The 13,227-nt window shown below is 42.5% G+C and overlaps 1 protein-coding gene across 1 annotated transcript; it reads left to right on the forward strand.

Annotated features, from left to right (window-relative positions):
- Nucleotides 1-3,431: 3,431 nt before the first annotated feature.
- znf131 (zinc finger protein 131) lies at nt 3,432-10,850 on the forward strand. Its single transcript, XM_029716426.1, has 9 exons — nt 3,432-3,545; nt 4,560-4,698; nt 4,899-5,000; nt 7,040-7,184; nt 7,386-7,503; nt 7,666-7,860; nt 8,052-8,427; nt 8,924-9,054; nt 9,187-10,850. Exons 2-9 carry the CDS (start codon nt 4,575-4,577, stop codon nt 9,661-9,663), a joined length of 1,668 nt encoding a protein of 555 aa, XP_029572286.1. The 5' UTR covers nt 3,432-3,545; nt 4,560-4,574; the 3' UTR covers nt 9,664-10,850.
- Nucleotides 10,851-13,227: the final 2,377 nt, after the last annotated feature.

Here is a 13,227-nt window from a genome sequence, read left to right on the forward strand (position 1 = left end):
CTCGTAAAAGCATGGGTTTTCAGCACGTTAACACTAGAAGCTTATTACCTAAAATGGATCAATTGAAAGTGTGGGTTCACAGCTCCAATCCAGATGTGTTGGTCATTACTGAGACGTGGTTAAGAAAGAGTGTTTTGAATACTAATGTTAACCTTTCTGGTTATAACCTTTTTCGGCAAGACGGATCTTCCAAAGGTGAGGGAGTGGCAATCTTAACCAAGGACCACCTTTAGTGCTCGGTGGTCTCCACCAAGTCTGTCCCCAAACAATTTGATTGCTGGTTTTAAGCATTAAACTTTCAAATAGCTCTTTGTTGACTGTTGCTGGGTGCTATCGTCCTCCATCAGCACCGGCTCGTACCCTACCTGCCCTAAGTTCTCTCCTGGCCCCTTAAACTAAGTCTGAATTTGTCCTGCTAGGTGACCTAAACGGGGACATGCTTAAACCACCTGACCAAGTCCTAAAGCAATGGGACTCCCTAAATCTTTCTCAGATTATCACCAATCCCACAAGATATGACTCCAAACACCCAGAAAAGGCTACTCTCCTCGATGTTATCCTCACAATTAATCCTGATAGGTATCAGTCTGGTGTTTTCTGTAATGACCTTAGTGATCACTGTTTTACAGCCTGTGTTCGTAATGGCTGCTCAGTGAAACGACCTGTCCTGATTTGTCATAGACGCTTGCTAAAAAACTTAAATGAGCAAGCCTTCCTTCTTGACCTGGCCTCTGTAAAATGGTATAGAATCAGCTTGAACCCCGTTTCAAAGACACTTGGACCTTCTTTTTTGATATTTTCAGTGGTATTGTTAACAAACACGCCCCCATAAAGAAAATTAGAATTAAAAACAGGTTCAGCCCCTGGTACGACCGTGATCTGGCAGAGTTACTCCACCTCAAGAATTGCATTTGGCGAAAGGCTCAGCACACATATACTCTCAGGCACTCAGGCTATCCGGAAAGCCAAAGTTAGTTACTTTAAGGAGCAGTTCTCTCTCTGTGGGTCTAACTCCAAGAAGTTCTGGAAAACGGTCAAAGACCTGGAGAATAAACCCACCTCCTCACAGCTGCCCATGTCCCTTAATTCTGATGATGTGGTTGTTACTGACAACAAGCACATGGCTGAGCATTTTAATCACCACTTCATTAAGTCAGGATTCCTATTTGACTCAGCCATACCTCGTTGCCTGTCCAACATTTCCTCATCTCCCATCCCTTCTTATGCGACTATCCCCAATACTTCTCCCTCTTTTTACCCTGTCCCACTACAAAGTTTCTCCCTGCAGGCAGTCACTGAGTCTGAGGTGCTAAAGGAGCTCCTTAAACTTGACCCCAAAAAACCATCTGGGTCAGATGGTTTAGACCCTTTCTTCTTCAAGGTTGCTGCCCCGATCATCGCCAAGCCTGTCTCTCTTTCTGGGGAGGTTCCCATTGCTTGGAAGGTAGCCACAGTTCATCCTTTATTTAAAGGGGGAGATCAAGCTGATCCTAACTGTTATAGGCCTATTTCTATTTTGCCCTGTTTATCAAAAGTGTTGGAAAAACTTGTCAATAATCAACTGATTGGCTTTCTTGATGTCTATATTATTCTCTTGGGTATGCAATCTGGTTTCCGCTTAGGTTATGAATGTGTCACTGCAACCTTAAAGGTCCTCAATGTCACCATTGCCCTTGATTCTAAGCAATATTGTGCTGCTATTTTTATTGACTTGGCCAAAGCTTTTGATACAGTAGATCATTCCATTCTTGTGGGCCAGCTAAGGAGTATTGGTGTCTCTGAGGGGTCTTTGGCCTGGTTTGCTAACTACCTCTCTCAAAGAGTGCAGTCTATAAAATCAGAAAATCTGCTGTCTAAGCCAATGCCTGTCACCAAGGGAGTACCCCAAGGCTCGATCCTAGGCCCCACGCTCTTCTCAGAAAACATCAACAACATAGCTCAGGCTGTAGGAAGCTCACTCATCCATTTATATGCAGATGATACAGTCTTATACGCAGCTGGCCACTCCCCAGAGTTTGTGTTAAATGCTCTACAACAAAGTGTTCTTAGTGTCCAACAAGCTTTCTCTACCCTTAACCTTTTTCTGAACACCTCCAAAACAAAGGTAATGTGGTTTGGTGAGAAGAATGCACCACCTCCCACAGGTGTTATTACTACCTCTGAGAGTTTAGAGCTTGAGGTAGTCACCTCATACAAGTACTTGGGAGTATGGCTAGACGGTGCACTGTTCTTCTCTCAGCACATATCAAAGCTGCAGGCTAAAGTTAAATCTAGACTTGGTTTCCTCTATCGTAATCGCTTCTCTTTCACCCCAGCTGCCAAACTAACCCTGATTCAGATGACCATCCAACCCATGCTAGATTACGGAGACATAAATTATAGATCGGCAGGTAAGGGTGCTCTCGAGCGGCTAGATGTTGTTTACTATTCGGCCATCAGATTTGCCACCAATGCTCCTTATAGGACACATCACTGCACTTTATACTCCTCTGTAAACTGGTAATCTCTGTATACCTGTCGCAAGACCCACTGGTTGATGCTTATTTATAAAACCCTCTTAGGCCTCACTCCCCCCTATCTGAGATATCTACTGCAGCCCTCATCCTCCACATACAACACCCATTCTGCCAGTCACATTCTGTTAAAGGTCCCCAAAGCACACACATCCCTGGGTCGCTCCTCTTTTCAGTTCGCTGCAGCTAAAGACTGGAACGAGCTGCAACAAACACTCAAACTGGACACTTTCATCTCAATCTCTTCCTTCAAAGACTCAAACATGGACACTCTTACTGACAGTTGTGGCTGCTTTGTGTGATGTATTGTTGTCTCTACCTTCTTGCCCTTTGTGCTGTTGACTGTGCACAATGTTTGTACCATGTTGTGTTGCTACCATGTTGTTGTCATGTTGTGTTGCTACCATGCTGTGTTGTCATGTGTTGTTGCCTTGCTATGTTGTTGCCTTGCTATGTTGTTGTCTTCGGTCTCTCTTTATGTAGTGTTGTGTTGTATCTCTTGTTGTGATGTGTGTATTGTCCTATATTTACATTGTATTTTTATTTTATATCCCAGGCCCCGTCCCCACAGGAGGCCTTTTGCCAGGCCGTCATTGTAAATAAGAATTTGTTCTTAACTGACTTGCCTAGTTAAATAAAAATCTATATCTCAGTTAACTGTTTTTCACACGTGTATCTGCCCTCTCATTGTCTAGATAGGTCCCACTTGAAATTGCTTCCTCCTGCCTGCCTTCCATCTTTGAGGACGTATTTTTCATTATTAGCGAGGTTTGTCGATTATCTTGTCAATATAATAGGCAATCTTTGGTGTTAACTATTGACAACCAAAATGGAGAGAATCGAAAGGGGAAGGCCATATGTTGCCTAGCAACACTCCTCGGCGTCCTCTGGTGTTTGCAGTGGCTTGCGGGAATCTGAGGCCCGATTGAGTGACCGCCCTTTTTAGACAAACGAAAGTAGAGCAACGCTGCTGGAGTTGGGAGAGATATATACGCAAAAACAACTCATTAAAGCTGCGGAACCTAACTTGAGGTATGTTTTCTGATGCATGAGTTGAAATATTTCGGCCAAATGAGGTCTAAATTGGGAAATGTCTCCGGAAAAAGTGTATTTTAATGCGCGATTTGATGACGTAATGGCGATGGTCAAACTCGACATGGCGAGCCTTCACGGGCCTATTTGAAATGATTACCTAGCTAATGTTAACGGGATTCTGTATCATAAAGCGTTGGTATGATTAGATACACATTATGATTAAATGTTGAACGTTAGTTTGATTTTGCGGCCTGAATTATAGCCAGAGTAGAGCTAGAGGCCTTCCGCTGTAACTAAGCGATTTAGCTAGCGACCTACATTAGCAGTGTTGAGAGTATCAAAACCGTGATGTATCATGGGTAAATTGACTGACGGACTAACCTACAAGTAATATTGAGTAGTTATTTATGAACAGAGGTGATTTGTAGATCTGCCTCGCCTTTAAAGTATACTGCAATGTCGATCGCGCCCACTGTCTTCCATTGCCATTGGCCAACGTAATGCGATTATCGTTGCTGTCAAACGCTTTATTGGCTGAATTTGACCTCTTTCCTTTGCATTGGTACTATTCTCTTGGATAATACATGAGATTGACGCGTTTTTTTTTTATGATAGCACGGACCATCATGAAGTATCGGGAATCCTTGGGACGTGGTTAGGTAGCTATGTGGTTAGGGTATGGACGTCCCAAGGATCCCAGATGGCATTGATAATGCAATGTTGAGAAATCAGTCCGTCATAGCGTTATTTTCCCTCACATAAACCCACATTGGCAGATAATGATGAACATATATTCATTAGGCTACAAAATGCCCAATGAATATGTTTTTGTTGAAATCAAAATGTTGAAATCACAGTACTGTCCATCATGCTGTGAGCATGTTGGTCATATTTAACAAACTTGTTTTCCCACATGTAACTGTACAGACACAGACAGACACAGACCATTACTGGTGATGTGATCATCTGTACAGTGTGCCATCTTTGCGTGGATTTCTTCCTTGTGCCTAGGTGAGTGGCTGAGCCATGGCAGACGAGGGCGAGGTGGATTGTGGCAGTGAGTTCCCAGCCCTCTATAAAGTCATGCTGGACAAACTGAATGAACAGAGACAGTTGGACCAGTTCACAGACATCACTCTCATTGTGGATGGTAAGCTCATCCTCAATGATGCTTGTTGTTTTGCAGAAAGTGGAGGTGCAGTTTATTAAGGCTGTATATTTTCTTCAGATTAAACCATTTCTGTTTCACTATCATTGTGTTCAAGACAAGTGTCCACTTTGTATGAAGTATTCAATTTAATTATGTTCTGTGCTGTACCATTTATGGGCTCAACTTACTCTGGTCCGTAGGGCACCAGTTCAGGGCTCATAAGGCAGTGTTGGCAGCATGCAGTCAGTTCTTCCACAAGTTCTTCCAGGACTTCACACAGGAGCCACTAGTGGAGATTGAAGGTGTGTATTGCTCAGGGTTTCCGTTAGCCGCCAAAAGCGTTTTTTAATATATTTATTTTTTATAAAATAAAATAAACTGTTGCAGGCCAAAAAGTTGTGCAAAATAATGCTTTTTATTAATTTATGGAGGTATCTGTCGATTGGAAATACATTTCACCGCCATGCTTATAGGTCCATGTACATAATTTAGTGGAATTAAATTGGCCTGTGTGTATTTTCATTAGTCATCATGCATCTTATCCAAAACAACTATCACACGCGGACAGCATATAGAGCCTATTTTGAGCAGTATTTCTCCTGCAGCTCCTCAGCTGGTTGCTGCTGGAGTAAACGTGCTTTTATAAGCCATTCATTGCACAACAGTTCAAAATGCAATTGTGTGTTAAAAAACAGTTTTGGTGCAGGATTAAAAAGAGCTACTATTTTTATTTCTCAGCTGGTAATTAAAGCGCGCCTCCCATTCACAATTCAAGTGCAGGCTATCAGCGAGTCACCCACCACTTTACAATGTGAACTGGAGGCAGTATACATTTTGAAAACATACTTAATTGTTTGAAACGTGAATGTTTTATTTCCTATTATGAGGCATGTCTTGCATTGTTTCAAAGTAGCCTATCAGCAAAATCCGACCATGGAAATGTGGAGGCAATTATTTCATAGCCAATGTGTGTGAGTTTCAAGTTTGGGGATGCTTACAATTTGTCCTACCATTTCTACTGTTCTGCGTGCCAGTTATGATTTTCATATGCGCATTATCATAAAAATCTGAATTAGAATGAGTTATATATTAAAAAAAAATATATAAAAAATAAACTAATGTGACTAGTCACCAGCATCTGCCATATGGACACATTGATACACCTTGGTCCGTTGGCGGCTAAAGAAATTAGCGCATGGAACTCATAGCCTATAGGCCAATGCCGCAGTAGGCCTATAACTTCCATTGCTCTTTCACACTGAGGATTGGTGGTTATCGAGGGGGAGATTGTTGTAAAGATTGTTCAGATAGCTTACTGTGAGGGACTATAGTTTTAATATATTATCATTCGCAATGGATGTTTAAAAAAACAAAAATTATTTTCCTATATTTCATTGTTCTCATGGAGCACTCCAAACAACTATGAAAAAATTGACAAATCTCGTAAATGATGGTTATGAAATAAACCAAAACTTGTTTCTCACAAGTGTAGCAGTTTGTGAACTCTGCAAACAACGTTTTTACTCCGAGAATGAGAACGATAAATGACGACTGAATACATGCATTAACAGAAATGAATGTAACCAAATGGCGGGGATTAAAGGTACATTTACTACTGGTGACATATGTAATGGGGAATTGATCAAAAAAATGATCTAAGGGAAAACAATTCACACAATGAAACAATGAATGCGCAAGAATCGATGGGAGACAGCTAAGCCGTTCTGGAGAGAGTCTCGCCTATACAGTATCTTTGCCACACACCCCTCTTCTTCACTCAACATTTGAAAATTATACTCAAGATGCATTATCTTCAAACATATTTTAGATGCTTTTCACTGACAGCCGCTACTCAATAATCAGCTAGGCCTATTGCCACGCGCGCTGCCCAAATTGCCGGCTTCCCAAATAGGCATAGACCTACGAGCTTGTGATTTGAAACCAACAAGCTTGTGATTTGAAACAATCCACAGCTATAAAAAAGTATAATGATCCTCGTTTCCTCTTTGGCTAAGTCATGATTTCTGGTTAAGTATTTTATTTATTTCTATATAGACAGGAGTAATTATATAATTTTGGCATGTGTATTTCTATTTACTTCCCTATTGGACCCACCGCTATGTCATGTTCTATTGGCCAGTAAATTAAAATCTTCCTGGTCATGTTGTCCGGCGCAGAAACCCGGGTACTGCTGAACCAATGACACATCCTCTGTCTTACTGTCATATCAAGAAAATAAACAATAGCAGAAAGAGCTCTATAGCCCCAGAGAAAAGCAAAAAACAAGACTTATCACATGCTAACCCGGTACACCCATCAATGCTCTGTGTTTGTTCTCCAGGAGTGAGTAACTCAGCCTTCCGCCATCTGATGGAGTTTACGTACACGGCTACACTTGCCGTCAATGGGCCAGAGGAGATCAATGACGTGTGGAAGGCAGCAGAGTACCTCCAGATGCAGGAGGCCATCAAGGCCCTCAACAACAGGTTAGCCTGCCATTAGAACATCTGGACCCCCTTACTACTAATATAGCCCCGTACTACTTATAGTCCCTTACTACCAATATAGGCTAGTCCCTTTTTGGTGTTGTCTTGATTGGTTGTCATCTTTTTTTGTTAACTGATATTTTATCCCTGTGTATTTGAACGTAGAGCACTTTGATGGAATAAAACCCTCTCTCTCCATAGCACTCCCTTCAGTCCGTCCCAGGCCCTGGCGGCGGGGAAGAGCAAGACCAAAAAGAGGAAGCCAGCTGAGACTTTTAGCGTGATCACGGAGACTCTTCCGTCAGTGGTGGGGGAGCAGGTTAGAGGTCTACAGTGACACATTATGGTTGAGTTATTATGACATAGAATTATGACCTGCATAAAGTTCTAAAAAAGTGTCCCAAACCCTCATCATTATCCTAATCCTCGGTCCTTTCCTCCCAATATGTGTTGCTGTGCTGACCCCAGTCTGTCCTTGCAGGGGCTGATTGAGGTGGAGATCGGGGAGGGGGCCATCGAGGTGGAGGAGACTGGTATGGAGGAGGTGGTGGATGCTGCTCGGAACGCCCAGGCTGCCTCGGACGACTCGGCCCTGGCACTGCTCGCTGACATCACCAGCAAGTACCAGCAGAGGGGGCCAATGCTGCACGTGCTGAAGAAGGAAGGACTGGAGGAGGTGAACAAAGCACTCAGTCTTTTCTAATGCGCATGTAAAAAACACACACACTTGGACAGTGACCAACCTTGATTCAAAGCATTCATTTTAATATTATAAGGAGACTATTATTTTGGTGACATTTCCAATCTTTCTTATTAAAACAAGTCATTGTGTGTGTGTGCGTGTGTGTGCGCGTGTGTGTGATCCAGGAGGTGGTGTCTCAGGAGGAGACAGTGACAGCTCCCAAGACTCTTGATGGCCTGGAGGTGGTCGAGGTCCAGATCTCTCAGCTGGACAAGATGTTCCGCTGCAGCAAATGTGACCGCAGCTTCCGCCTCTACTACCACCTCAAACAGCACATGCGCGCGCACGTGGCCGCCCTGGACAAGCCGCATGTGTGTTGCCACTGCGGTAAGGCGTACATGCGGGAGGCGGCGCTGAAACAGCACCTGAACACGTTACATTACGAGGCAGAGGAGCTGTCGCGCAGCCAGTCCCAGAAGAAGAAGATACACGTGTGTGATTACTGTGACAAGCAGTTTGACCACTTTGGACACTTCAAGGAGCACTTACGTAAACACACCGGTGAGAATGATAGTACCCAGAGGGATTCATTTAGGGTAGGGGTGTCAAACTCATTCCATGGAGGGCCAAGTGTCTGCGGATTTTTGGTTTTTCCTTTCAATTAAGACCTAGGCAACCAGGTGAGGGGAGTTCCTTACTAATTAGCGACCTTGATTCATCAGTCACGTACAAGGGTGGAGTAAAAACCCGCAGACACTCGGCCCTCCAAGTTTGACACGTGATTTAGGGGTTCAAGTTTATCTGTGTCAAAGTGCCCGAGTTAACTATAGCTAGTGTTCATTTGTAGTTCCTGGGCAGGCTAAAACGGCATCCACAGCATTTCGTTGCACTTATGAACAAGACTTCACTTCAACGACACCTTTTTTTTCTCTCCTCTATGACTATGATCATGTGCATTGATGACCGTGTGACCTGTTCATGTGAATGCAACCACCTCAATAGGATCTCCTGAGTTATGCGTTGGATGCAATTCGTTTTTTTTGGTCCCTGTGTGTAGGTGAGAAGCCGTTTGAGTGTCCAGACTGCCATGAGCGCTTTGCCAGGAACAGCACATTGAAATGTCACATGGCTGCCTGTCAAAACGGCGCCGGGGCCAAGAAGGGACGCAAAAAAGTCTACGAATGTCAGGTACGGAGAACAGTCCCTTTTTTCCCTGATTTTAATCAGGAGTCAAAATGTACTGTTTTTGTGCTGATGTTGTGCCGGTCACACCCTTGACTAGTGCACTTGCTGAGGTTTTAAAATGATCTCTCTCTCTAGGTGTGCAGCAGTGTGTTCAACAGCTGGGAGCTTTTTAAAGACCACCTGACGACCCACACAGGAGAGAAGCCCAACCACTGCACCATGTGTGACATCTGGTTCACCCAGCCCCACGACCTGCGCCGACACCTCCGCGAACTGCACAGTGTCACAGACGACACGCTGATGACCCAGGAACTGGACATCGGTGCCATGGCAACGCAAGAGGAAGTGGCCGGGGAGGAGGGAGGCGAGAGAGAGACCCTCTTACTGGAGGACGGGATGAGGGTGGAGCATGTTAGCGTGGAGCCCGTAGACGTGGTAGTCATGGAGGAAACGGACATGGTGGTGGAAGAGGTGACGGAGATGTGTGAGGAGGATGTGCAGAGACTGACGGAGGCAGGAGTGGAGATCCGGGTGGTGCGGGTGTCAGCGGCGGGACAGGTGAACTCTGAGATCCAGGTGGAGGAGGAATCACAACAGACTGTGGATGTATGAAGGAGGAGCGGAACTCCATCTAAAATCGTACCCTGTTCCCCGTAAATACAGTACCTTGGCTTTGACCAGAAGTAGTGCACTGTATGAGGAAAAGGTTTTGTTTGAGATGTGCCTGCTGGTTATGGTCAAACTAGAAAAGCTCCACCTCCTCACCCTGTATGACTAATAGGGTAATGGACAGAGATAAGTATTTGAAGTTGCTCACATTTTTAGATTATATTTATTTAGAACCTGCTGTCAGCATGGCTCTGTCTTCTCTCTGTGTGTCTGTGGCAGAGATATACCTGCTGAATGCACTTACACTGACCCTGTTCAAGGTTTTGCCACAGACCAATCAAAAGCTTTCTTTCTTTTTTGCTTTCTTTCTTTTTCTTTTTTTTTTTTTTTACATTTTAGCATGTACATTTGAGATGATCAAAATGAATTTGCCAAGACAATATGCAATCCATGAAGATCCCTACTCCGTTAAATGGTTTCACTAGCAGACGCCAGTTATTGATTGGAATGCACAGTCTGTTTCACTGTCATACAGCTGCAGACATTAATGATGTGCCTCACTGCTGTTGCCCAGTTGGAATCCATCTGAAGCACAGATCTGTTGAAAAATCATTCCGCACTTGACTAAAGAGCATGTTTTTGATGGTGCCCATGCCCTAACTGATGATGAAAATGAAAAAAATAAATGCTTTAATATTTTAATAAAAAGATAATGGCTGTTAGTGTACGTATGTTTTCTGGTTTCTGCCCACTAATTCCCCTGCTCGTCAACCTCTTTCCTGTTCGGACTGCAGCACAGCCCTGTTCCCACAAGACATTGGGGTTTATGTACGACACTGTTATGAGTTATGCTATTAAGAAACAGAAGTGAGAAAGTATTAAAAGCTAACACGTTTTTTATTTTACAAATGTTCATAATTGCATTGTTTTCTTTGTACAGATCAATTAAGAGGGAGTGACGTAATCAATACATATTGAATTCTCAAAACATGTCCACACTTTGCAATTACATTTCTTATAATGCTTTCAAATGTGCCACTTTCAAATGTGTCAGACGGAGAATTGGAAGTTTAGTTTACTAGTCATCAAGAATGAACAAAAACCTGCTGGGTCTAAATGCAATTTAAAAATGTTTTATATATGCTTGTAAATAAAAGGTTGACGTAAACCACATTGGATCTGACTGTCAACCACTGTTGCTGTCATTTACTGAAATCAAAGTTTGAAAAAATCTAACAAACATATTCAAAGATGACAAAAAATGTAATGTGATACAATTTTGTATCACTTATTTTCAATTTAAATCCTTATAATAAAATGATAGGGCTAAACATACAGTCTTGGAACTGTACGTTGACAATGGTTAAGGTAAAATTCAATTACGGTTAATAAAATAATATGCTACAGAAACCAGTGGTTACAAAAAGCTGGACAGTAACAGCAAGATGTGCTGAGGAGATTAGAGAGAGATAGGAGAGGGAGAGAGGGGTAGAAGAGAGAGTGAGGAGATTAGAGAGAGGAGAGGGAGAGAGGGGTAGAAGAGAGAGTGAGGTGAAGAAAGAGGGAGAGTGGAATTGTTGCAGAATCAAGGGGGAAGAGGAGATAAACAGAGAGAAAAGCAGAGGAATGTAATGTGGAAAACAGTCCATCCATTTCACCACAGCAGAAGGCCCTTGAGAGGGCAGCATACAGACGGGAGCCCAATGAGGGTTTCCTGGGCTGCTCTGTGACTGCAGGAGCATCTGAAATTACATTAACAAGAAGGCCTGTAAGCCACCGTATGCAACAGATGAAGATGGTTATCCAGTCCACTATTCACAGTGATAAAGGCTGCAGACTTTTTGTCACATTTAAGGAAACCTGCACATTTGTTTTGTGAAAAGCTAGTCAGGTCCAAAATTATTGTCACCCTTGATAAACAAACAAGACTATCAAATAAATTGTAACAATGCTGAACTATGTAACAGTACTGCTCCTGTCCCTCTTCTCATCCCAACCAGGGCTTGAACCTGGAATCCTGTAGCACACACCAGCAACAATCACCCTCGAAGCATCGTTAGCCATCGCTCCACAATAGCCACAGCCTTCGCAGAGCCAAGGGGAAACAACTACATCAAAGTCTCAGAGTAAGTGATGTCACCGATTGAAACATTACTAGAGCGCACCGCTGACTAGCTAGCCATTTCACACCGGTTACACAGGACTGAGTCCGGAGACAGATGGCCATTGCAAAAAGTTGATTTTGTGGCCTATTAACATATTTTTTGTGAATTTTGAAGTGTGCTTGGGGTTATCGTTGTGCTGGAAGATACACTTGCAGCCAAGTTTCAGCCTCCTGGCAGCGCCAACCAGGTTTTTTGGCCCCAGGACCAGTGAAAGCAAAATAGCCCCATAGCATCAAAGATCCACCACAATATTTTACAGTAGGTACAGATGTAGGATCTTAATTTGAGCCACTTTACTATAGCTGGAAGATAATCCTGCTGCAACAGGAAATGTGAATTATTAAGTGGGTTATAATTAATGGACATTTTTTAAGGGTTTGATAGATTTTTCACAAAGGAAAATACAGTCTGAAATGTCTACTATAAGTGGAAATGACAAACTTCCGAAGCTTTTTAAACCTCAGATACACTACCATACTGCTTTCACGTAGGATTTACGGTATTTTGCTTGAAAATGTATTTGGCCCATTTTTACCACATTCTTCCCTTCATATGGCCTTGTATACCTCCTGTGCAGTGAAGAGTGGTAGTAGTGGTGTGCAGATGTGGGTGGGCGCCTCTTTTAATACATTATTGAATAGACACCCTCAAAAAGAAATCCATTACTCATTTGTTTAGGCAGGTCCTAAGAAACATAAGACAACATTTTTTTTATTTTCAAAACAATATTTTCTATCTTTTTTTCTTCTTCTTTTGAACAGCTTTTCCAGTTGTTCAAAAGCTGTTCAAAAGAGGACATTGTATTATTTCTTTGTACTCCCTGACGAAGGTCATGCAGCCGAAACGCGTCGATTTAAAAAAAACTTTGTTTCTATTGAACATGCCATACAAATAAAAGCATTTTATTAATAATATGAACAGTGCCTTGGTCGTCCTTTCTTTTTGATGACCAATTTACCCCTTTTACCAAAGACCACCTGTCTACCAAAATGTACTATTGTGTACCTTAGTAGCGCTTCCCTTCCTCTTCTTTCTACATATCAAACCGGGTTTATTCAAATTAAACACTTACAAAACAAATACAAGAACATGTTTCAGTTTAGTACAATACAACAACAACAAAAAGATAAGAGATGTATCAATAATGGCTGTTGATGCCGTAAAGCCTTTCGACCATCTTGAATGGCCTTTTTATATTCAAAACTTTGGAAGCTTTCAACTTTCCAGCTGAAATAATAAATTTAATAAAAATATCACATAAATGTCCTAAAGCAAAAATGTACACAAATAATACATTATCTGATGAAATTGCTTTAGAAAGGGATTTCCCCTCTCCCCCTCCTGTTTGAACTGACAATTGAACCCCCAAGCAGAAAGAATTAGACAGGACTAGCTCAAGTGG

The sequence above is a fragment of the Salmo trutta genome, chromosome 27 (genome assembly GCF_901001165.1).
Source record: "Salmo trutta chromosome 27, fSalTru1.1, whole genome shotgun sequence".
Taxonomy (NCBI): domain Eukaryota; kingdom Metazoa; phylum Chordata; class Actinopteri; order Salmoniformes; family Salmonidae; genus Salmo; species Salmo trutta.